The 22,929-nt window shown below is 42.7% G+C and overlaps 1 protein-coding gene across 3 annotated transcripts in view; it reads right to left on the bottom strand.

The window, feature by feature from the left end:
- Window positions 1-13,248, bottom strand: part of carmil1 (capping protein regulator and myosin 1 linker 1) — a 31,587-nt gene extending 18,339 nt beyond the window's left edge. For 2 of the 3 annotated variants that reach the window (XM_005752033.2, XM_013915652.1), the window contains exons 1-3: window positions 12,832-13,248; window positions 7,286-7,383; window positions 3,896-3,946 (exon numbers count right to left, since the gene is read on the bottom strand). In XM_005752033.2, coding sequence (XP_005752090.1) covers window positions 3,896-3,946; window positions 7,286-7,383; window positions 12,832-13,072 — 390 coding nt within the window. In that variant the 5' untranslated portion in view covers window positions 13,073-13,248. Of the gene's footprint in view, window positions 1-3,895; window positions 3,947-7,285; window positions 7,384-8,992; window positions 9,110-12,831 lie in introns of all 3 variants that reach the window. The other variant, XM_005752034.2, reaches the window with a different exon arrangement.
- Window positions 13,249-22,929: the final 9,681 nt, after the last annotated feature.

The raw sequence follows: 22,929 nt of genomic DNA, 5'->3' as shown, positions 1-22,929 counted from the left end.
CACACACACACACACACACACACACACACACAACATTTGATCTACATTTTTGAGCCAACAGCTGTATGTCTGAACAACTGAACTGGGCAGATGTGAAGGTAACAGGATGCACAGAGAGGTTTGGTTTGAGCTGCCCAGTTTTTTCCTTTGCATATTTGTTGCAGGGATCCTTGCACTCGCCTCAAAGCATCGAAACATACTGAAAAACTCAGCAGCAAAGTTTCATCCAGAAATCGTGACTTATATACTTTTATGCTTGTGTTTTGTTTTTTTTACCTTATGTCTAAATCTTATTTTGCCATGTTTATCATATTTTACTGCTGCTATTGTTCTCGTGTTATTGTAAGGTGACCTTGAGGGTCTGAAAGGCGCCTATAAATAAAACGTATTATTATTATTACCTAAAAAATTCAGACAGAAAACTATTTTCTCTCTCCTGAACTGCACCAGGAAACAGGAGGCGTGCAACGACTGATGATGAGAGGCTCACTCTCGTGGATGTGGACATGACGGCAGCCACAGGTGGACATCTCTACAGCTCTAAGAACACCACTTGTGCTCAGTGTTTGAACCTGACCTTCACATTTAGGACTGAAGGCCGACTGCGAGGCAGATCTTATCAACTTCACTGTTAGCAATGCTGATGTGAGCCAAGCGAGGCAACATCTGGTGGAAAGAATGAAACCTGGCTGTTATAGCAGCTGATCATCGTTAAACTATCACACGTGGCTGAAATGTTGAGGGTCCACATACTTTCAGTCATGGAGCAGAACAAGTGTTACCTTGACGAGTGCGTATTTGTTTTTAGATGGACTGAGAATAACTTCTCAAGCGCCGACTTGTTTGGTGGTTGAGCAACAGAGACAGCTCGCTGTGCCGCAAGAACGTTCAAGGAGGCTTTCCCAATCATCTGGACTATATTTCATTTACACTATCAACAATTCTCCAGGGAGGAATTTCTTAAATGCTTTTCCATGATGGACAGAGCGTGCAGTGCCGATACGAGGCGGGTTATTATTGCTACTGAACAAACCCTGAAGAGAGGAGCAAGAAGAAAAATCAGCGAGACTACAGGAATGTAAAAAACACAGGCTACAAATAGTCTGCAGAACAAATGTCTGGAGCAGAGCCTCACACTCGCTTCCCTTTGAATCCAGAGAGAGAGTAAAAATAATGTGCGGTCGCTGCCAAAAAGAACAAGTGTGACTGAGGAAAAGAGGGAGAAGCACAACAACGATGGCGGGAGCGAAGGGGGGAGGCGGAAAAAGAAAGCGAAAGAGATGGAGTGACCGGAGAGCTGACAGACGATGAAGAGGCGCGATGCAGAGCGAGAGGGGGAGGAGGATGGAAGAGAGGACGGTTTGGACTTTGCCCGAGTAGAAGAAATCAATAAGAAACGAAGCGAAAGCAGAGCGAGAGGGCGAGCCGTGCCCCCTCCCTGCCCTCCTCACCAGCTGTTAAATTCCTCCATTGTCTCCCCCCCCTCCCCGCTGCCTCTCTGGGCTGGGACAGTACACACCGAGGAACAAACCGCCCTCTGTTCCACTCTCTTCATACACAGTTAGAAAAACCGCTGGCCCACTGTGGAACAACAGATCAGGGGTCAGCTGGCGGAGCTGAAACACGTTGCAGCCTGTAAGGTTCACTCGTGTTTCTGAACATCGCAACTCATCATCCTAACGTGTTTCTAAAACAAGGAAGGTTTTAAATGTCTCAGGAAAAGACCGACAACTTTGATCTGAGGAGCTCTGTTCAGTCGGGTAACCGGATTAACCCGGACAAACAAAAGCACAGTCGGTCCTCCACAGGTCCAAACTTTGATTAAAGAAACTTCAAATAAGTTAAACTCTGCTCTGATTTTTACAGGCGTGATACGTAACTTCAGTCATAATTTACTCATTTTAAACACGGGCCTCTACTGTGGCTTCCAATAAAGTCGCTCGGCTAACAAAGTGCCTGCTTTAAACTCATTGAACTACAAAGTCTTATTTGATAATCAAAGACAACATTTGCTTAGACAAAACAATTATCCCGTCATAAGGGAATCCCCGACAGCAACGATTGCACAACGTAAAACAACCTTAAATAAAACAATCGTGATGACGCAACTATTAACGTCAACTGGCAACACAGATCCAAAATCACAGAGCCAGAACACTTCCTCCCCCTTAAAGCTGGCTCCAGAGGCGAGTCCGTCCTCGCAGACTGTCCGACTTCACAGCAGCTCATCAGCTGGGATACAGCTGAGGCTCAAAGCTCCACCGAGGCACTAAAGTGGACCTCTCCACTGTGTTTGTACTGTGGCAGCAATGAAATCCTCTTAAACAAAAATACAGAGACAAACTTAATCAGTCTATTCAGTTATTTTGTTCTGATTTCTTATAAAAAACAGATGTAAACAAAGGTGCTGATGAATTAATGCTTCTCGTTAACGGTGCTGGTGTTTGCATTAATGAAATTATCTGACAAATAATATGGTGACATTACCGAGACGCGAGGAAAATGTGATTACTTTATTACTTTGTCAGTTTGCACTGATTAGCAGGGATCTGTTCATCTGTGTTTGTCTTAGATCTTCCTCTATACACCGTATATGACTGAGATTTCCATGATTATGCGCCATATTTCCAACATATACATCGTTTCTGGGGTCACGATTCTGTGTTTGACATTCTGGAGCCAAACAGCCATTTAGTTTTAGTTTGAGCAAAGTCCCAGGACTCAGTTTCACTTTGAATCAGACTTTATGTCTCTGTCTGGCCTGATTCACACACTCATTGCTGAGAAGCCCCCAAAAAAGAAAAAAACCCCTCGAGAGTCACCAGGGAGCAATGAAAATAGATGCTACCAAAAAGGAAGCATCGTGGAAACTGTGTTTAACCACAGACCTACTTCTCTTTTTTAATTATACAGAACTGTGATGAGCCGGAAGTCCTAAAAACAGTTTATTAAACCTAAAACGAGGAAACACAAAGATTCAGGATTCAGCTGAAAATGGCTTTTGGGATAGAGTACGGGGGGTTTTCCTTAGTTTTACGTCACGTTTGCTCTTCCGTATCGTGCCCAGGCAGCCTAAAAGTAAAGCAGCGTCAACATTTCACGATCCCTCGTATCTTTGTCAGTCTGAAAAGTTCAAGAAAATAGTTCATCTTTACTTTTCTGCTCTTTCCAGAATGTTTTTCCTCTCAGTCCCTGCCTCTCGCCCTCTAGGTCGAACTTTTCTTCCTGTCACTGTTTTTCTTTCCCACAGGCTGATTTCTCACAGCTGCATTGTGGGTAAAACTATCAAATGTCTCCATATGGTGCTGAGACCTGCTCAACTGTGTAGAGAGGCACATGCAGGAAACAGCGAGCGAACGGGGAGAAGAGACGCGACAATTCAGACATACGGAGAAATCAAGCAAAGATGTGGGTTTGTAACGTTCAATATGACCAATAAAAACCATGAGCACATGCATGAAAGGCAATGTGTTTTATCAGGGAACCATAGTGTTTATGCAGGGGACTTTTCTGAATGTTAACCTGTGCTGGAGCTGTCCGGGATGAAAAGGAGGATAATTAGCAAACATGGAAGCTCGGCAAATCATGTGATCAAAACACCCCAGAGTATAATAGTTAAACACATCCTGTGAACACACAGCCAAGTGCCCAAAAACAAAGGTGTGTTTGGAGATAATGTGTGACTAATAAGAAACATAGCTGTACTTTGTGATGAAATACAGATTAATACAGTCTGTAGTCACGCTCGGGGCGAGGCTGCCCTCCAGTCAAAACGCTCTCTGTGACAGTGGCCGATCGAACGGGCTGACATTCAGCGTGTTAAAGACTGCGACTTAGCACAAAACACAAAGACAAAGATTGAAATAAAAAGTGTGGAGATGAACGGGTCACTAACCTTAGAGGGGACTCGTGCTGTGAGCAGAAAGGCTCGATGTGAAGCCAAAGCCTGAGGACAAAGACAGACAACGGTCAACAGATGAGGATGAAGAAACCGAGTTGCTGCTTTCTGACATGAATGAAAACATGTGGAAGACTTTTCTTTTTAAATGAATGAACGCTCAGTGCTTTGGACTACACATCCATACGGTTATTCTACACGCTCTACAGTCATCTACCACACAGCCAGCAACTGTTCAACCTAAATCCTGGGGTCTGACTGTGGACAGCGAGGACATCTGTGTGCCCGCCTGCTTTAGCGACCACGTGGACTCATCTGCACTACAGTGTACGCATCCACCCAAAGAACAGCTTGGCCACTGAGTTTCCAGCTGTCTGTCATGGAGTACAATCAGCGCCCAACAAGAAATCACCCTTAAATAAAACAGGCAAAAAAGGGTTTTCATGCATCAATAACAATCATAATAACAACAAGAAGAAAAAATGAAAAAGAATTCAAATGGACTCCCTGCGGTTGGAAGAGCAGTTTAGAAACTGTAATTGTGGCGTTGATGATGTTACACATGAAAAACTAAATAAATAGAATAAAGGAAATTTAGTCATTCTCAGTCTAAATGTGAGCAGCAGTCCCTCTGGGCCTTTGGTCCCAACAGCTTTGTGTATTTTCCCTCGCAGAGAAGCTGGCAGCAGCGCCGGCTTCTGGAGAGGTTTTTAGCCCAGTGGGATAATAATACACATTATCTTTCACCACGTGTTGAACCTCAATCCTGGCGGGGAGCAAGTGCGCATTACGGCTGCTCGCTCGGCCTTAGCCAGACTCCTACAGACAAAATTAGTGACTTATTTTTGAGATGTTTGATGAATTATGGTGTGAAATGGTGGGGATGTAAATGGTCCTTGTAATCACACTTTCACTGCAACGATTTTATAGGAAACAAAGTGGGGCAGCGAAAGCGAGCTGTACGCCACAGGAGGCCGAGCCAGCTGTGGCGCCTACAGTTTAGTGAGGTCACATCTGCTAATGCCAGAGGCGAGCCAAGAAGATACGACTGTCTCAGACGATGGACCGAGGGGCGGGCCTGTTTCAGGTGTTCTGCAGACGAGCTGCAGTGAGCAGGTGAGTAAGTCCACGTAAGCAGACTAGGGAAGAGAAATCAGATGCAAAGCGTCTGAACCAGAGTGCATCAAAGTGCTGTCGAAGCCCGCAGGTTCATCCTGAGCTTTTATCTTTAACAGTCTTTAAGATATTCATGTTCAAACGCTGCCTTTTGTGTGAAAGGCACAAAAAATATTTTTAAAAATCTATTAATTGAGATGAAATGATCAATTTTTAGTTGTAACAAATAAAATAATCTGCACACAAACTGGTGTCGTGTAGATATGGAGGGCACATTTAGGTGGTCACCAGCACTCAGTCCTGAGACCCAAATATTACAAATAGATAAAATTAGAATCTGTAGCTTTTGTGTGTCAGCTCAGACACGTTTCCTTCATAGTTTGGAGTCAGTGAGGATTGAAGTGGGTGCAAAAGACATCGACAGTGTGAACGTTCAGCTGTAGTGGTTTCACAAAGGTAAACTACAGACACACATCTTCACAAACAAACTCCTTCCTGGTGTTGACATGCAGGACGCAGACACACATTCATGTTCACTGGGTTGGAGTTCAGGAGAAAAATGTGTTTTTTACTTTAATTTCCACAAATGAAAAGAAACCCAGCCGGACGCTTTATCGCGAAACACTGAGCACGCTGGCTCATTTCAAGAAGTTATAGCTATAGGGTAGAACTGCTGATATACAGCTGTGGAATGTGGTGTGTGTGTCCCAACACCCTGTGGCTGTGAGTGGGTTGCTTCAGTCAAGTCCTGACAGGAGCTGCAGAGCCGTGGTATGTGGCCAAAGGAAAACACAAGTGTGTTAAAGACGTAAAAAAATGAAATGAGCTTGAAGGCACTTCCTGAGCTGAGCGGACGAGCTTTAAGCAGAAGTGGTGATACTCATTTGTCTGTTCTTATTCCCACACTCACACAAACCTGCAGTTAGGTGAAACCAGATACCGGTAACACCCACCTATCCCTGCGCTGCGTCTTCCAACAGTTCATAAGAGTTTTACTTTTGCTGCATCATATTTGCAGCAACATCACCAAACAAAAAGTTCCAACAATCAGTCCTCATTTCTGCACCACTTCCTCATGTCAGGACTTCCCCAGTATGTGTGGAAATGCTTCCATGATTCCTACACAAAAGAACACAAAGAAAAGGAAAACGGCGCTCGTACAAATGAGGCTTGCAGGTAAAAAACCCCTGAGTGGTTAAACTGTAAATATCAGCCCGTCATCTTAGCACAGCTTGTTCAATCAAAACAAAGTTCATCATAACGAGATTTTGCTTTCAACTTGGTGCCAAACGTTTGAGGTATTTCCTTTCCTGTTTCTGCACGACAATGTCGCCACTCACAAAGCCGTGTCCATAAGGAGGTGCTTTCCAGCCTGGCATGAAACAGCAGCACCACAGAGCTCTGATATCAAGCTCTACCAGCACCTCTTCAACTTCGACCATGAGGCCCATTTCACAACGTCCACCCTGCAATTAAGCAACTTAAGCAACAATTCCTTCTTTTGTTTGCTCCGACATCGCTAATCAAAACAAAAGTTTCAGAATGGCTGCTCATTTTGAAAACAGGGGAAAAGCTGTGCATCGGTTTTTACACTTTTTAAAGATTGTAGAGCTGCAGAGAAGCTGAACCCAAACAAGGAAGCACTCCCAATGTGACTCAGAGCAGCAGCAGCTCGTCCGCAAACAAAATATTTAACAACCGCACACGAGCTGACGAGAAAACCTCACAATATCAGAACCAAGACTGATAGAAGTTTCATTTTAAAGGTGCGGGTTGCTCTGTTGTGATATATAAACACTCAAACATTCAAAAAAATGGCACCGATCCTTCCTCGCTGGTCTTCATCAGTCACCGGCTGCTGCTAATCTACAGTCGCGTCGAGGCAACTAAAAAACCAAAATGACCACAAAAACACTGCCTGTGCAGCGCTCCTCGCACGACATCTGGAGTATTCGCGAGCACCCTTTTGTATTTTGCCTATTCAAATAAATACTGAGTAAGCATTGAGATGAGAAGAAGATGATAAACTGCTGCGTGTGGCGATAAACCTTCAGCCTGCACTTCCTGCTTCATCACCTTCCCGCTCCAGCAACATGCCCACACACACACTCAGCTTACTGTGTTTTCCAGGGTTAAGAGCAGTGACACTTCCTGCTTCCCACCTATCACATATAACATTCCTGATGCCAAAAAGGGCACAAAAACAAAAGTTTAACAACAACTGTGAGTACACATGGTTACAGTAAAAAGCACTAAACAGCTGTCACTTACCAGCACTCTGTTTTCCACCTTGTCACCTTTGACCTCCAGCTGGACTTTCTGCCTCAGGGTCAGCTTCACCCTGCGCCCCACCGCCTCCCGCACACTCTCTACAAACACACAAAAACTCACGACAATTGACACCAGAACAGCTGGAGGGACCACAGGTTACACAACAATAGGAGGATGGGAGATTTGGTGGCCTGCAGATGCTTTCAGGTCAGATTAACACGTCTCGTTTACTAATGAAGAATTGTGTTCTGAGATGGTCATAAAACATAAAGAAATAATTAAAAGAAAAAACGTATAAAGTAAAAATAAATAAATAAAAACAAAACCACAACAACAACAGAAACAACATAACAATAGAAACAAAAACAAAGCAAACCATGACAAAAGGGAAGGACAGATACACAAATCAAGTTAGAGTTTCAGGCTGTTAAGTCCACATGGATCACATCACCAATAATTTGACTCAACAGATTTATTACCCAAAAGATTTTCACATGTGGACACAGTGAAATAAAGTGCCTGTCCACTCCACACTTAATACAGGAGTCTGTGCTGTTTGAGTTAAAATGATGCATTTTTGACGGAGTAAGATATTGTCTTGTTAAACATTTATATTGAAGTAGTCGAGATTGTCTGACTCTGGGCCAAGGAGCGTGATTTATACCACTCATCATCAGATATGTTCATTTGCAAATCCTTCCTCCGAGCCTCTAAAATAGACTCTGTTGATTCTTTGGAATTTTCCATAAATAATTTGTGCAATGCAGAAACTCGGCCTCTCCCATTTAGATGCTTTCTAACTGTGCTCTCTAGAGAGGAGGAGGTGGAGATTTCTAAGCTGTCACCTTGTGTGGTTAAGATAAAATTTCTTAATTGAAGAAATTTAAAAAAAATGTTTGACAGGAATAGAAAAAGTACTTCCAAGTTGTTCAAAAGACATAAGAGTATTATTCCTAAATATATCAGACACTTTTCTTATACCTTGATCGAACCAAAATTTAAAACCTGCATCCGCCCTACCAGGAGGAAAGCTGTTATTTCCAAATGTCGGAGTAAACCGAGACAGTTGTATCATTTCTCCCCAGTAGTTATGTGTTTCTAACCAGATCATTATATTAGTTTGCTTATTTAGTGTTTTTTTATTTTTTCTTTAGCTCACGGTGCACCATGTAAAACTGTTTAAAACCAATAAATAAATGTTTAAAAAACAAAATGTCTTTATGCTACAAACTGAGTTGTGGTTTGCAATCACTAAAACACAAATTATGTGTCAACCTGCATCTTGTTGTCTCTCTACAGGAGAGAGCAGACAAAAGTTAATGAGCTGCAGAGGGAAACATGAGTGATGGAAAGCTGCACCGCGGACACAACACCAAACATTTGACAGCCTGTAGCTATCATTTTTTTATGCACGCAGAAAAAAGAATCAATCACTTAGAACGTGTTTTTATTTACGAGGGTTTAGTGTCGACAGGCTGAGTGTAAATGCAGAGTGTCCGTTTCTTTACGAGAAACTCATCTTTCACTGAACTGGAATCACTTCCAGATTATCATGCAAATGATTTCATTTGTTTAAGAAGCTGCATGATGTTCATGATGAACATCGAGTTTCTCCACAGTACAAAGAGCGAGAATAGAAACGTTAGAAATGAAGCTCTCTGTTAAACAACTATGTCTACATAAAGGAATCACATAGAAAGCTTTCACCTTTGCTTCCCATTATGAATACTGAACGACGAGGTCGCCAACGCAGCTGTGCTGGAGCAGGACGGTTCCCTGAGCATCAATCTCTTGCTTTGTCAGCATCGAAGGAGACGGGCGGGCCTTGCGCACCAAAAGAAGGACAAATCACACCAAATGATATTTTGTATGGCCGGCTCAAACCAGGTCACTAATACGTATGTAAGACTGATGAATGCCTTCTAGAATTTAGACTAGCATTACAAGATGGATTCTAGAGGTTTGTGCTGAGAAAGGATGGATTTAAGCCAGTCAGCAGTTCGAGGACCAGGAGGAACCCAGGGCCCAGTGTGCCAGTGTAGGGTCTGACATCCCAGTACCTGAAGGCAATCAGGCTGCTGTTGGCTAGCCTGAAAAGGGCTGTGTCCCTGTGAGAAGCACAGGGCACCACTGGTGGACCTGCCAATTCTGGTCTTGTATTCTAAATGCCAACTGCGCTCTATGGTGCCAGATAGTGAGCATAGGGACCCCAATAGGCCCTCAGGCCACCCTGGTGAAGCCTGTTTCTGATTGTTTGGTGAGAAACATTCACACCAGTAGCCTGATGGAGGTCATTTTGTAGCTCTGGCAGCGCTCAGACTGTCCCTGCAAGCTCACTCATAAGTCCTCCTGATGGACTAAGGGTCTTCTACAGCCTTGTTCAGCTCTCTGGAGTAACTGCATGTCTCCTGGAATTTCCTCCAGGCTCTTGAGACTTTACTGAGACAAACCTTCAGGACGGTGCATCAGGACTACCCGTGCAACATTGTAGGATCCAGGTATCGGCTCATGCTACCTGTAGTGACACTGACTCTAACCAAATGCAACACTACAGGAAAAACAGTCTGAAAAAATAAGTAGGGAAAAACGTCAGTGGCATCCAGCTGTGATAATATGAACGTGTTTGGGGATGTCTCATCGTTGCCCCTCTAGTGCACCAGTTGTTCATGTCATTAACAACCTCCTCTGCTATTTAACTGAGCAGATCGCTCTCCGAGAAGTTTGACTGACCTAATGCTGATCAAAAACGGTTCCTTTCATTTATGTGCAGTGCACGTTGGTTGGTGGCAATTCTGTGGAGAAAAATCCAGTCAAAGCTTTTCCACATCCATTATAACTTGGAGCTTCCTGTAATCAGAACATACAAGAAATCGAAGGACTTGCTTTTCACCAGAAATATTTATTTTACTCCGTAGTTATTCCCTCTCAGTGCTGTTTTACCGAGTGTGACTGCCTTACATCTTATTTGCTCACAGCATGTACCACATCTGATCTCCCTGATGGAACCAGTAGTGGTTTGTTAATGGTTTACCCGTAAAGTCTGTATGTTGTTTTAGTATTGGTGTGGAAGTCCAGGGACACGAAGAAAGAACGAGGGTGAAGAAGCTGGAACGCAGAGAGGGAAGCATCGGGTAAAAGACGAGGGTGAGACGAGGAGAAACGAGCGGCGCTGTGCTGTGTGCAGGAGTCTTAATAAGTCAAAAAGTGCGGGTCCGCCTTCATGCTGTCCTCCACCCAGACACACAATGAGGTCATGAGGAGGATCAAAACATTAGAGCATGAAGCAGCGTGGAGGCTGATCAGAAACACATGTCCAACCCGCTCCTATAAAAAACACGTTCCACTTCCCAGCAGACTAATTAGTGTAGAGTAACAACCTGCGACATGCCGACTCTAAACAAACGTCTGCTCTCACTCTCCAGTTACACTTCACACTGGCAGAAATTCAGTCTTTACTATTTTCTGAAAGTCCATTAAATGCTGTGCAGACGGCTTCATCCTTTATATCCTTTATACAATTAATTCTTCCAGATTCTCATTTATGATTTGAGAGGCTCGAGACTCGTTTTGTCTTTGACTTAAACCACAGTTCCTGCTTTGAACCTGAACTGTTGGTTGTGACTTCTTTACACAGCCAGAAGTTATAAGACAGCACAAGCTCACATTTAGAGACATTGAAGCTATGGACACAGGTGCCGGCTCTGCACGTCACGCCTACAGGAGGCTGGGCTGTAGAAGCTCATGCCACGAAGCTCCCGGTGCACAGTTTTTGTGCTGATGTTAATGCTGATGAGTCAGCAGAGTCCTGGTGACGTTTCCGCTCTATGCACCTCAGCGACCTCGCTCTGTAACTTTACATGACCTTTGTGGCTCCTAAACCCTTCTGGTTTGCAATAATGCCAGCTGATTATAGAATATCTAGCAGTAAAGAGATTCCACAAGCTGACTTGTTGCCACTTTAACAGGACTTGTACTGTAACATGTCCTAGTACAGCTCTTTAAAATAACCTGTGGGAATGGGAGCATAACAACACCTGAATGTAAAGACAAAGCTGCCTAACCTGATACTTTTTGGTGTATTTCTGGCCACTTCTTAAATAAAAGTCTGGCAGTCTCTCTTTGTCAGCAATGCTTTTAATCTCTACCAACTTCTGAGGGATAAATGTGGCTCTAAAATGCTGAGCTACTGGCATTTTGGGGTATTAGATGGACTCTGTCTACTTTCATATGGGTTCTAGTTATTTATTTTTAAAATTGACTGCTTAAAAATTAGACAAGAAATGAATGGGTGTCCGTATACTTGCTGAACTTTCTCACACAGCTTTTGGCATGTAATCACCCAGCATCTGATCCTCCTCACTTTTCATTAGTTCAGTCTCTGTGCACACAAAGGTCAGGCCTAACGAGCGCTGCCGATAAGCTTTTTTCCCTCCTAGTTTTAAATTACTGACGATGAGCAGCATCAGGTCAGCCCGTCCTGTTAAAACCAACAGCAGGGCTGCCAACAAAAAGCCCCATTCATCAGTCAGCGCAGACATACAGTGTGAGACTGGTCTGCAGACACCGTAACAGAGAGCACGGGGTAGTGAGTCAGCTTCATCACGCAGTATCTGAGTCTGCTAATGGTGAGCTAATAAATAAAGACCTCATGGTTTTTCAAGCTTTTCCTTAATCGGCCTCTCCACCCTCACGGCCCACCGCTGTCTCTAAAACTGTCAGTAAGTAAGACACTGGTTCTAAAATAGGTTGCAGGTGGCTTCAGTCCAACATCAGCCTGCAGAAGTCAATGTAGGTCAAACACATGGACCTGCAGCTGTCTGGCTGTATCAGCAAGGTGTTTTATTTCAGTTCAGGCTACTCTCTCCAGCTAAATGCAATGATTTACACTTCTTTTTTGACACTCAGTCATCCAGGCAGTCTGTGTTGATAATATCCCACAATCCAAAGGAATTTCACAGACACACCCCTCTCCTCTCCCCCACTTCAGATAAGGAAGTGGCAGCAGAGGAGAGACTCTCAGGTAGCCAGCCAAAGCCCCAGGGCATGAAAAGGACTTTTTATTTTTACAGAAATGGACAAAACCAGAGATTATTTCACCTGTTAATAAAAGGCCCAATCAGTGTGATCCAGTACTAGCAGGACAGTGTAGCTGTTGTTTACTGAAGTTAGTGTGTTTTAATACGAGCTCGTTGCCTTCAGTTGAATCACGTTATTATTTCCAAAACACTGGCCCAGAATTGTAGTAAACACTCGTATATTTAGAAAACTTCAACGTCTATGGAACTTCTGAGAGTCTCAAAGTGACTCGCAGTGATTTCAAAAGCGAGTAAAAACACAACGTCACCGCTATCAGATCAATGCGTTAAGTTTTACATGGCGCTGTTCCCTTTAAACCATTGCAGCTAAAAGACGTCTGAGCCAGCTGAGCCACGTCAAAACAGTTCGACGAACTCCGAACTTTTTTATTTTATTTTGAGGGCAATAACAGCGCAGCGCACGCGTCGGTCAGCTGGCGTAAACACGAATCCCCGCTATCGTAACCTTACCGAACAGTTCGTTAGGGAAATCCGTTGTTTCCTCAGACATGATTGTGCCGGAGTAAACACCCAAGAGGAATCCGCTGGAGAGTTCAGGAGAAGCGGGCAGACCCGAGAAGAAAGGCGGCTGATGTGCGGAACTTCCACCGATGGAAGCGGCGAGTAATGCGGTAAAGGTGTAGTCCCGTTTTCTTCCCTTATCTCTGGCTACCTGTCGCCACCCTGCTTTCCTAATTGCAACTGTCTTCATCCATTCCTACATGCCTACACACGCTCTGACTTTACGTCTGCATTACTGCGGCTGAAGGAAACCCGGAGGAGTTTAAAAATGGATTAAAAGTAGTTTCAGTTTGAAAAGTACCCGAAAGTGGCGTGTGTGTGTGTGTGAAAACAACTCATGCGGACGCACTTCTTCACACACTCCAGTCAGCCCTTCTTTCCAGCAGGATTCCCCTTGCTGCGAAAAATGGGAGACTGGGGACACCTGGCGTCCAGTTGCTGCTGCACAGTCGCTTTCTTTAACTTCACCAGTCTAAACGAAATAATAATAATAATAAAAAGACAGACGATACCTGCAAGTCCCTCAGGCTGCACAGGTAGTACAGCTGCTCTAGCATGGCACATATTAGTGACATTGTTAGTTTTATTTTCACGAACAGTGGAGCTGTACACAGCCGTGTACCAGTATATGCACTGACTGGTACACCAGTTACAGTCTGAGCAGTGAAGAGGCGACACCAGTCCAAACGTAAGATGTTAAATGGACTGATGTTATACAACACTTGCCTCATTCACCTGTGCACACAAATAGTTTTTCAGAGCTTTTTCGACACAGGTGCTTTCTACCTTCACAGGGTTAGTATCAGGCTGGACACCTGCTCTGCCTCCTGAGATACAGCCACCCTAAGAGAAGATAGTGTTGAAGGCCTTCAATCCTTCAAGGCAACACGCACACACAAAACAAATTTTCTGCAAAAAATAGCAGGGCTTCAAAATCCCAAGAGCAGCAGTCGGATCATTTTAGACGGTTTTAATTCAGACAGAGATTTTGCAAATGCCTTGAATATGTTCTTCTGATTTTAGCAAGAATGTTTTGGAACAGAAACAGAAAGATACTCAGCACTTTATCATTAAACTCAGAGATATCCAAAAGGCCTTTCATGCATTTAACGTGAAGACGAGCCAGGGTCCTGATAACACTAGTGGCTGGCTGATTAAATCTTGTTCTAAAGAACTCAGTCGAATATTTCAGGTTATTTTTAATCAATCCTTTCCTCACTTTGGAAAGAACTGTCATAGTTTGTTAGGTTTATATGGCTGATTGTCATTTATGCTTAGAAATATTTACTCATATATGCTTAGTTTTATAATCAATTGCATATTGATAGAGGTTTGATCCTTAGCAGTCTGTAAAGACTGTGTGCCTCCCAGAGTGTTCTGGCATTCACACTCAGACTCTGGGGTCACGAGAGAGGTCGACCCTGCTCTTATTGTTTTATGGTAGGATAAACATCTATATCTGTTTTAGTCTAAGCGCCTCTTGTTCAAATGAACTGGTGGACTTCCAGACCAGCAGGTTTAGGAAGTCTTTATGGGGTCACATTCTGACCCCCCACCCCCCACTAACACACACACACACACACTTACACAACGCACAGCACAGGCAAGGTACTCTTTGTTTGTATGTAGACATCATATGTTAATGAACCTATGTGTATTCATGTAACCTCAATAAAAGAGCAGTGTTACGGGGGAGCACACGAGAGCGACTGGGGTCAAGCGAAGGAACGGCGTTTGTCCAGTTCTGTCCCGTGCACGAGAAACATGAAGAACTTTGCCTGCTTGGTGCTTTTTGCTGTGTAGTTGAACGTTGTCTTGAACGTTCCAGCGAACAGGTTTATGCTACAAACCCATCATGGTTCCTGTTCCTAAATCTAAAAATAAAAAATCATCAGAAATGTCATTATGAAAGAGATCGAACATGAGCTGGATACAATGTAATTTGCATATCGGCCCAATAGAGGAGTGGACGCACTTTTGACTCTACTGAACCTGATTCATGTAGAGAGTACAGGGACTTCTGCTCCTCGAGTTTCCTTCCTTCAGGTGTAAAAAGATGTCTGTGTTTTGTGAAGGGATGCTGAATGCTATCAATTTTGTGCAAAGCAAATTTACATGTGGCGATCGTGGCTCAAGAGTTGGGAGTTCGCCTTGTAATTGGAAGGTTGCCGGTTCGAGCCCCGGCTTGGACAGTCTCGGTCGTTGTGTCCTTGGGTAAGACACTTCACCCGTTGCCTACTGGTGGTGGTCAGAGGGCCCGGTGGCGCCAGTGTCCGGCAGCCTCGCCTCTGTCAGTGCGCCTGACCCATCATAATGCTAGCAAAAAAAAGACGAGTATCAGTGGTTAAATGGATGCAGACATTGGAACAAGAACAGAATAAAGTACAATATAATTTAATCTAAGGTCTAAATATCAACATTTCTGAAGCAGGAAAAGCATCATTCTGTTTGTAACATACACTGATCCGACATAACATCAGACAGGCAGTTGAGGTGGACGAGACTGATTATCTCTTCTTCACAGCTTTTGTTAGCGGGTGGGATAAATTGTATTATGCAAACAACAACAAAAATAAGGAGAAAAACTACACTTTTGAAAAAAAGCTAAACTAACTGAAATGATTTTGTCAACTTCGTAATCTAAACTTCTTAGTTTGTTAAAACTCTTATTGCAGCTGCGTGATGAGGCAGTGATGGATGCCTACGACTGAGTGCTTTTAAAAACCATCTGTTTATTTTCTAAACTAGGTTGTAATCTTTGCATTTATTATACTTTCTGCAGCGGCGTCTCATATGTGTTAGGAGTATCTTTGTTACGTTGTTTCCTGTTTATTCCGGTAAGTCGTGCATCTCGTAGCTTGTGTTTAATTTGACTTGCCTTGTCTCCTTTGTGTCAGCTGTTCCTCATTACCCCAGCTGGGCCTCCGTGTGAGTATTTAACTCCTGCTTTTCTTTGTTCAGGTGTCCGTTAAGAGAACAATGAAAGAAGAATTGTGATACAGCTTTCCCTTTATTTCTCTGCCTAACAGAGGTTGTTTTTTGTTGTTTACTTTGTTTCCTAACTCGGGATTTGGGTCCGTCTGCCACATGTGAGATGTACTCGGGGATTAGAACCTCATGACGTGTTTGCTTTTGTCCTTATGAGCTCATTTTATCGTCTGTTTGCACACAAGTATGGTTTCCAGTGTTTTATGGCCTCTGGAGTCGTAGCAGACAGCCCCCACCTCCTCCGTTGGAGTGATTATATTCAACCTAAATTCAACAAAATGATTTGTTAATTTGTTGTGTGCGTTTGAATCAGTCACTAGATGGCGCCAAACAGCCATTAAACTGTTTTTCTTGCTATATCATAAGTGCATTAAATCAAGTCCTGACCAAAAAGCGCCTGGTCAAGTCTGAGCTGTGTGATTCAGTCATTTTAAAAATAAGATCTGACCCAGTGTGATGCACTGTGAGTTATCACATATTAGAGCTGTAGAGCAGTGCTGCTGTTATTAACTGTAAAACAGTTAGCACTGTGTGTTAGCGAGATTAACTAAACTAAACTGCTTCATTTTCAGTAGGTTTTGAAATATGTCAGTAAAACTATTATTTTCTTAAATATCTAGACATTGCAGTGCAGAAAAGATGAAAAAAAGATGACAATACAGACATTTATTGAAACGGTTTAAAATCTTGAATCACCAGGAGGCCACATCATGTCCTGTGTAACTGCGTTGGTTGGTTTGTAAAAATAAATGACGTAAATCAGTGATGAGATCAAATGTTTTTAAAGTGACTAAACAAAAGATGATTTCAGGGGCGAAAACTGGACTTGATCTGTCCAAGGTCCTGAAATAAAGAACTGAAGTAAGTATGACATTACATGACTGAGATGTGTGGGATCCACATCATTTCCTCAAAATGTCGTTTGTTGGGGCATTAATGACACATAACACTTGTAAAAACCCCACAGATATTTACTTGACCTTGTGTGAACATTTTCTTTCTTTGATGGCCTGATTCATGTGGAAACAGAAACGTCACATAGACACAATGAAGAGAGGCCGACATATCTTTTCCAACACAAGCTACTTGTAACATAAGGTATTAGGTTAAATGAATAGTCAAAGCAGCCTTCCCTGTGACACACGAGGACTGCACACAACAGATATATTAACACAATTATTTTCTTCTTGCAGCTGCAAGAAACCACAAACTAGGCGGGATGGGGTTTACACAACATTCAGAGGAAAGATGTCACTACAAAAACATTCCAGACACTCTGGGAAGTTTTTTCATTTTTCTTAAAGTTGATTTATGTTCTATGTCAGTGTAAAAAGCACCAGTGCTCCTGCTGCTCTGTTTGCAGTCAAAACAATGCTTACGTTTTTTCTTCTTCTTTATGTCGTTAGGTTGCAATTTTTTCGTTCCTTTGGCTATGTCAGCCGAGATGTACTCAGGTCACAAGTATTTGAACAATGGTTTTCTGCACTCTGTGTTTGGCGCAGGTTTCGGGATCATAGGAAAACTGCAGATGCACATTTTTAGGGTAGCTATGGGAGAGTTGGTGGGAAGGATACTGAACCTCGAGTTGCCCCTGAGATGCATCCATCAGCATTTGAGTGTGTGAATGTAAAAGAAAGAAAAAAGGTGTGTGTATGACTTAGCCTTATTTGGAGATTATGTATCGGAATTTCAGGAGCGGGACCGCGCCTCCAAACAGGCTCCTTCCAACTGTCATCTATATAGGTTCCCCCAGTTCTGCAAGCTGTACATTTACGTGCCCCACCCTCCCTCCCTACTTGTTCTCCATTGTTCGACTTCTTCACTCCTATTTAGTACACGGGGATCTGCCAGGCCCGGGAGCCGTCGCAGTCCCCTTCGAGGCCTTCCCCAAACCGCAGCTCAGTTCATGTCAAAGCATCACCTTTACCTACTAAAACGCTGTCAAACCTAAAATGAGGACGTGGGCCCAGCTAGTGAAAGTAAGAAAGGCCCAAACTGAGTAGAAAAGCTATCCAAAGCACCAGAGTCTGTCACCATTTACATGTGCAAATGGTGAGAAAGAGACTTCCTGGGAACAGCCTGAAAATAGCCGCTGCAGATAACCAGGTGAAGCGGAAGCTAGCATTCAAATTAGGAGTTGGTTTCACAATAGGTGAGAACATTATTATTTATTACCTCGTAAAAGAACAGTGGACTTCTGTGCATTTTCAGCTCATCCCTTAACTGCATTTATTTATTGTTTGTTTTTTTTTCATTTGGTTTTTGGTCATTGTTGCTGAAAACCAGCAGAGAACTGTTTCTTGAACTTCTGTAGTGGTGGCCCAGTATAAAAGACCAGTATAGCTACCATGCTGTCATCCACTGCTTTGCGTAGTCCCGTTATGTTGCCATGTTGGTATTTTTTTTTTAGTTGGGTGGTCTTCAACTCTCAAGGTGACTTGAAAAGGGTCCCAAATAAGGCAGAATCATTGATAATGCATAAAACACTTGCTTCACCCATCATGGATCCTGCCTTCAGCATCTGACAAGGATGTCAGTTGGATGACTTCAAGGTCAACTTGGAGGTCAGGCTGAATTATATTATTCTAATCTAATCTAATGTTAGACTTTATTGATCCCTGTGGGGAAATCCCTCTCTGCATTTAACCCATTCACTCAGTGAAGCAGTGGGCAGTCACTGGGGGCCCGGGGAGCACTGTGTAGGGAAGGCACCTTGCTCAGGGGCACCTCAGGGTAGCCGTTTAGTGGATTCGGACCTCCAACCTTCCGATCATGGGGCCACCACTCTACGTACTGGGCTATACTGGCCCTGCCCCTATGCTCAGGATAAATCATAACTTCTTTGTGTATGTCATAGTAAGTCATCACAGAGGAGTTTCTTCTTGCCTGGAAATTAATTGTAAAACACTGTAAAAGGAAGTGACAAATAAACCTGATAAACTAAACTCAGCTTTCCCACGATCATCCAAAAAGTCATTAGACATTCCAGAGAAAGGATTAAAGATGAGCTCATACACATGGGAAAATGTATCCTTATTATTCAATTTCAGAGAAAAAAATGTGGTTTAACTTTAAAGATTTTCCTGATGGTCACAATGAGTCGTGCAACAGGTGAACATTTTGGCTTAGATGATGAAATCACACTTGTGGTTAGAATTATGCACACACTCGTCATGGGCATGAATGTTATGGGAAGCTTAACAATTAACCTTTCAACTGAGCTTTAGTTAACTGGAAAAAGATCCGTTCAAAAACATCAGTATTCCCTCCATAATACCATGACAGTCATTCTAGTTTATGTAAACGTTTGACCACAACTATATTAGTAATCACGTCAAAAATTCTGGTATTTCTAAAGAATTCACAGACTTTAACCAAATATTTGTATTTGAGTGTTTGCTAGTCTGATTCAACCCTCTATCAGGAGCAAAGCTGCTCATTATTTTGAATGAATGCAATTATCTTCTGTAGTCAATGGAGCGTCATCAGACAGCACCTGAATAAATTGAGTCATCCTGAGTTGCCTTCACATGAAAGACATAGATGTGCTTACTGATTACGCAACGGAAGAAACTAATTTACATTCCACACCAGCAATAAAATCTGTGCTTCAAATTGGATTGCAAACTAACTGAAGGTCTGAGTGTTTAATTCATGGGCTCTCTATGAGTCTTTCCACCATTTGCGTCAGAGAGCAACGTGGGGTTCAGTATTTCAACTAACGATATTTTGGCAAGTAGCCGGGGGTCGAATTCCCAACCGTCCAATCAGTAGATGATCTGCTCTACCTCCTTTGCTACAGCTACCCTGATATGTTCCAATATACTGTCCTCTATGTTAAGTACAACAGTAAAAGTCCATTCATCCATTCCTTCACCATGCATTCATTTTTTCCTGATATTCATATTTATGGAATGCTGGAGCCTATCCCAGCTGGAGGTTCTGGGACACACACAGAGACCGATAACCATCAGCAAACAACCCAGTGTACATGTTGTGCACTGTATAAGGTAACCAGAGCTGTAGAGAGCCCACACAGTGGGAGCCTAGTTAACAGGCGGATACAAGCGCAGGACCACCACGCTATCCTAGCGAGCCAGCTCACAAAGCTCCCCTTGCTCGCATTGGTGAATGTGGCCACTAGCTGTTCGGTAAGCTTCTTCCCTGCTAATCTGAATGTCTCCAATTTGTTTGCAGTGGAGCACTTTTAATATCTCTGTCTGACACATAGCAGGACTTACTGTGCTTCAGCTTTAATGAGTGAGATTTTATACTTGTTACTTGGCATCTGTGTCTGAGAGTATCCATCCAGCTTGCTGACCAAGTTTGATAACCTTAAGTGACAAATAAGTTAATAAGTTAAAAATTCCAACAGTTGTGGTCGTTAGTAACATGCGACAACACTGCGGCAAACACTCTAACATATGGTATGCTGGTAATCTCGCAGTGATCCAGTCCACCTGCTAGGACTGCCAGCCCAATATACACTCAGAAAATGTAAACAACTCCAGAAAAACACATGAGCTCTGGGCCCATGAGAAAAGATCCCAGTGTGTCTCCCTCCTGGAGTCATAAGACGTAAATGAATATGGCATTGGGTTAACTGGTTCAAAGGTGACTGTGAATGTGTGCATCTGTGGTTGTCTTTCACCCCATGACAGCTGACGATAAATGGAGAATGGAAGAATGAATGACTGATACATCCTGTATTGTTACCTCGTTCTACCAGGTTGCATTTAATGAAAGGCTGTGGCCCAGTTTCAGTATGAAACACCTTTGGTCTGCATGTGAGTGTCACACAGTGAATCACTCAATTTTATTCTTACATTTGGTGTCTGGTCTAGTCTATCTTGCTCTGTCATTTAGGTCAGCGTTGACTTTTACTTTTGAGTCATACTTGTTTGGACTGCTTGCCAGACCTGCTGCTCTGGTAATGTTCTCACATATCTTAGTGAAATGGAAACAAAAAGATATGTGCAGAGAGGCAAATGAGAGGTTGTTCTGCTGGAAAGATTTAAATAAGCTGTAAACAAGCTTAAGCTATAAATTCACAGATTTGTATATTTTCTCAGTAAGAGTACACAGTGATAAGCCACTTATTATAAAAGCTGTTAAACTTTAATTATGTTCTGAGTAAAATGAAACTGACTTTGCTTATGTGGAAATTTCACATTCATTTTGACTGTGCAACAGAAACCCATTTGGATATCTAATCATGGAGATAATGCTGGTACAGCAGCAGCTCTTCAACCAAACACTATCAGTATTAAAATATACTTCCTGTTTTTATCTCGAGAGGATTTTTTTTTCCATATTTGCAGCAAGCTGAAAAGTTTAGGCTGTGGTCAGGACAGGAGCACGAACCCTGTCTCTGCCCTTCACAGACTGAGCTAATAATGAGAAATCCTTAGTTGTGCCAGTTGGCTATTAATATTATATTGAATGACATCATTTCCATCATTATCTTAACTTGATTTTGATATTGAGGTCTAAAAACAGCCCAGCAGCTGACCTGATACCTCCAATGGAGCTGCACAAGGTGCAGTCAAGCTAAATGTGTGCGTCAGAAACACTATTAGATTAGATTCCACTCTCATTACTGACAGAACACAATCATAGACACAGACTGCGGGATTAGCTAAGTGCATAGGCTGCGTCATTCATGCTCAGCTATAACTGACTTATTCATGGCTGTCTGGGAATCACTGACTGCTAATTACAATGGAATCAGTGTAAGCATTCCAGTTGCTTCTTTATAGAGTTACTACAAAACCCTGCTCGTACATACAAGGTCTGATTAAAAAGCTCTGGCACTGGGCCGATGAAAATGAGAAGTCATATCTGATTTCAATTTCATACCAGGACGGTCCTCTCAGGTGTGCCCATGTGAATTGCGGCTTTTACTTCACTCTCTAAAACTTCCGTTTCGAGCACTTGCAGTGCGTGCTCTGCCGTTTTGTGATTTCACTCAGAGAGCAAACATCTGCTGAGGGATAAACCAAATCCAAAACATGCTCTCCTGGTTACTTTTTGAAATTGGACTCTTTTATACAGCAAATTCATTCCGCAAGGTGAATCTGTCATCAGTTCAATTTGTCCCGTGGCGTCTGAGAGAGGATATTGAAAAAACTGCGTGAACTGTGGCGCATACCTGCATGTCAGCGTGGGGCACTTTGAAAACGGGGGAGGTTTTTGGCCACACAAACACATTTTTCACTTACCACCGGGACAACTACCTACCACCAACCTTGCCTTACTGCAACTTTGTTCACCTGATTAGAAAAAAAATGACATACTAGAGGACAACTGGAGGGTAATCAAGGTGATCTTGAATACAAAATGGACCAAATTCAAATCAGGTAGAAGTTCGTTTGTTTTTTTTCTTGAACAATTTCTGGATTGTTTTGCTCACCTCTCGTGCATTAGTGTAAAAGTCATACTTTGCTTCTAAGGCCTTTGTTTTAATGTTTTAAATTGGTTTTCCAGGCAGGTCTTTGAAAGTCTTTCTTTTGCCTTTCACTCATTTTCAGTCCAGTCCTTGAACATTTCAGGGACTTTCTTTGTGTCTGTGTTTTATTAAATGGTCTGTATTTGTATAGCGCTTTACTTTTGCTTAGTGTTAAGTGATTTTCTTAACACTGACCCATCAGTCATTTAAGCATAAACGGTACCTAACCAGTTTCACCTCTACAGACAATAAAGTCCCTCAATTGCAACTTTGTTACTAGCAATGATATTATTTTCTGACAGGCAGAAAATAATATCATTGCATTATTTAGGTGATTTCCAAAGAGCGATGAGCTGAAAACATGATCTGCAAGCTATCTTCAAAAACTGTGAGGAAACTGGACAAATGAAGGATAATTCAAATTTGAAATGGAGGTGGAGGTAACTGGAGTAAGAGCCTACAGCCATCTGTAAACCACGGTGGTGGGGGTCTGCATTTCAGCCAACGGGGTTAGAAATCTTGTCAAAACTGATGCCATTTGATTGTCAGTGGTTTCATTTTACAGCAGAGCGATCCACTTTCAGTTCAGTAGAAACATACCTGGACACTAT

Source organism: Pundamilia nyererei, unplaced genomic scaffold (assembly GCF_000239375.1).
Source record: "Pundamilia nyererei isolate P.nyererei 1_Seehausen unplaced genomic scaffold, PunNye1.0 scaffold00340, whole genome shotgun sequence".
Lineage (NCBI taxonomy): Eukaryota > Metazoa > Chordata > Actinopteri > Cichliformes > Cichlidae > Pundamilia > Pundamilia nyererei.
Note: the sequence above shows the minus strand (reverse complement) of the source record. Positions and strands in the feature narration are given on the sequence as shown.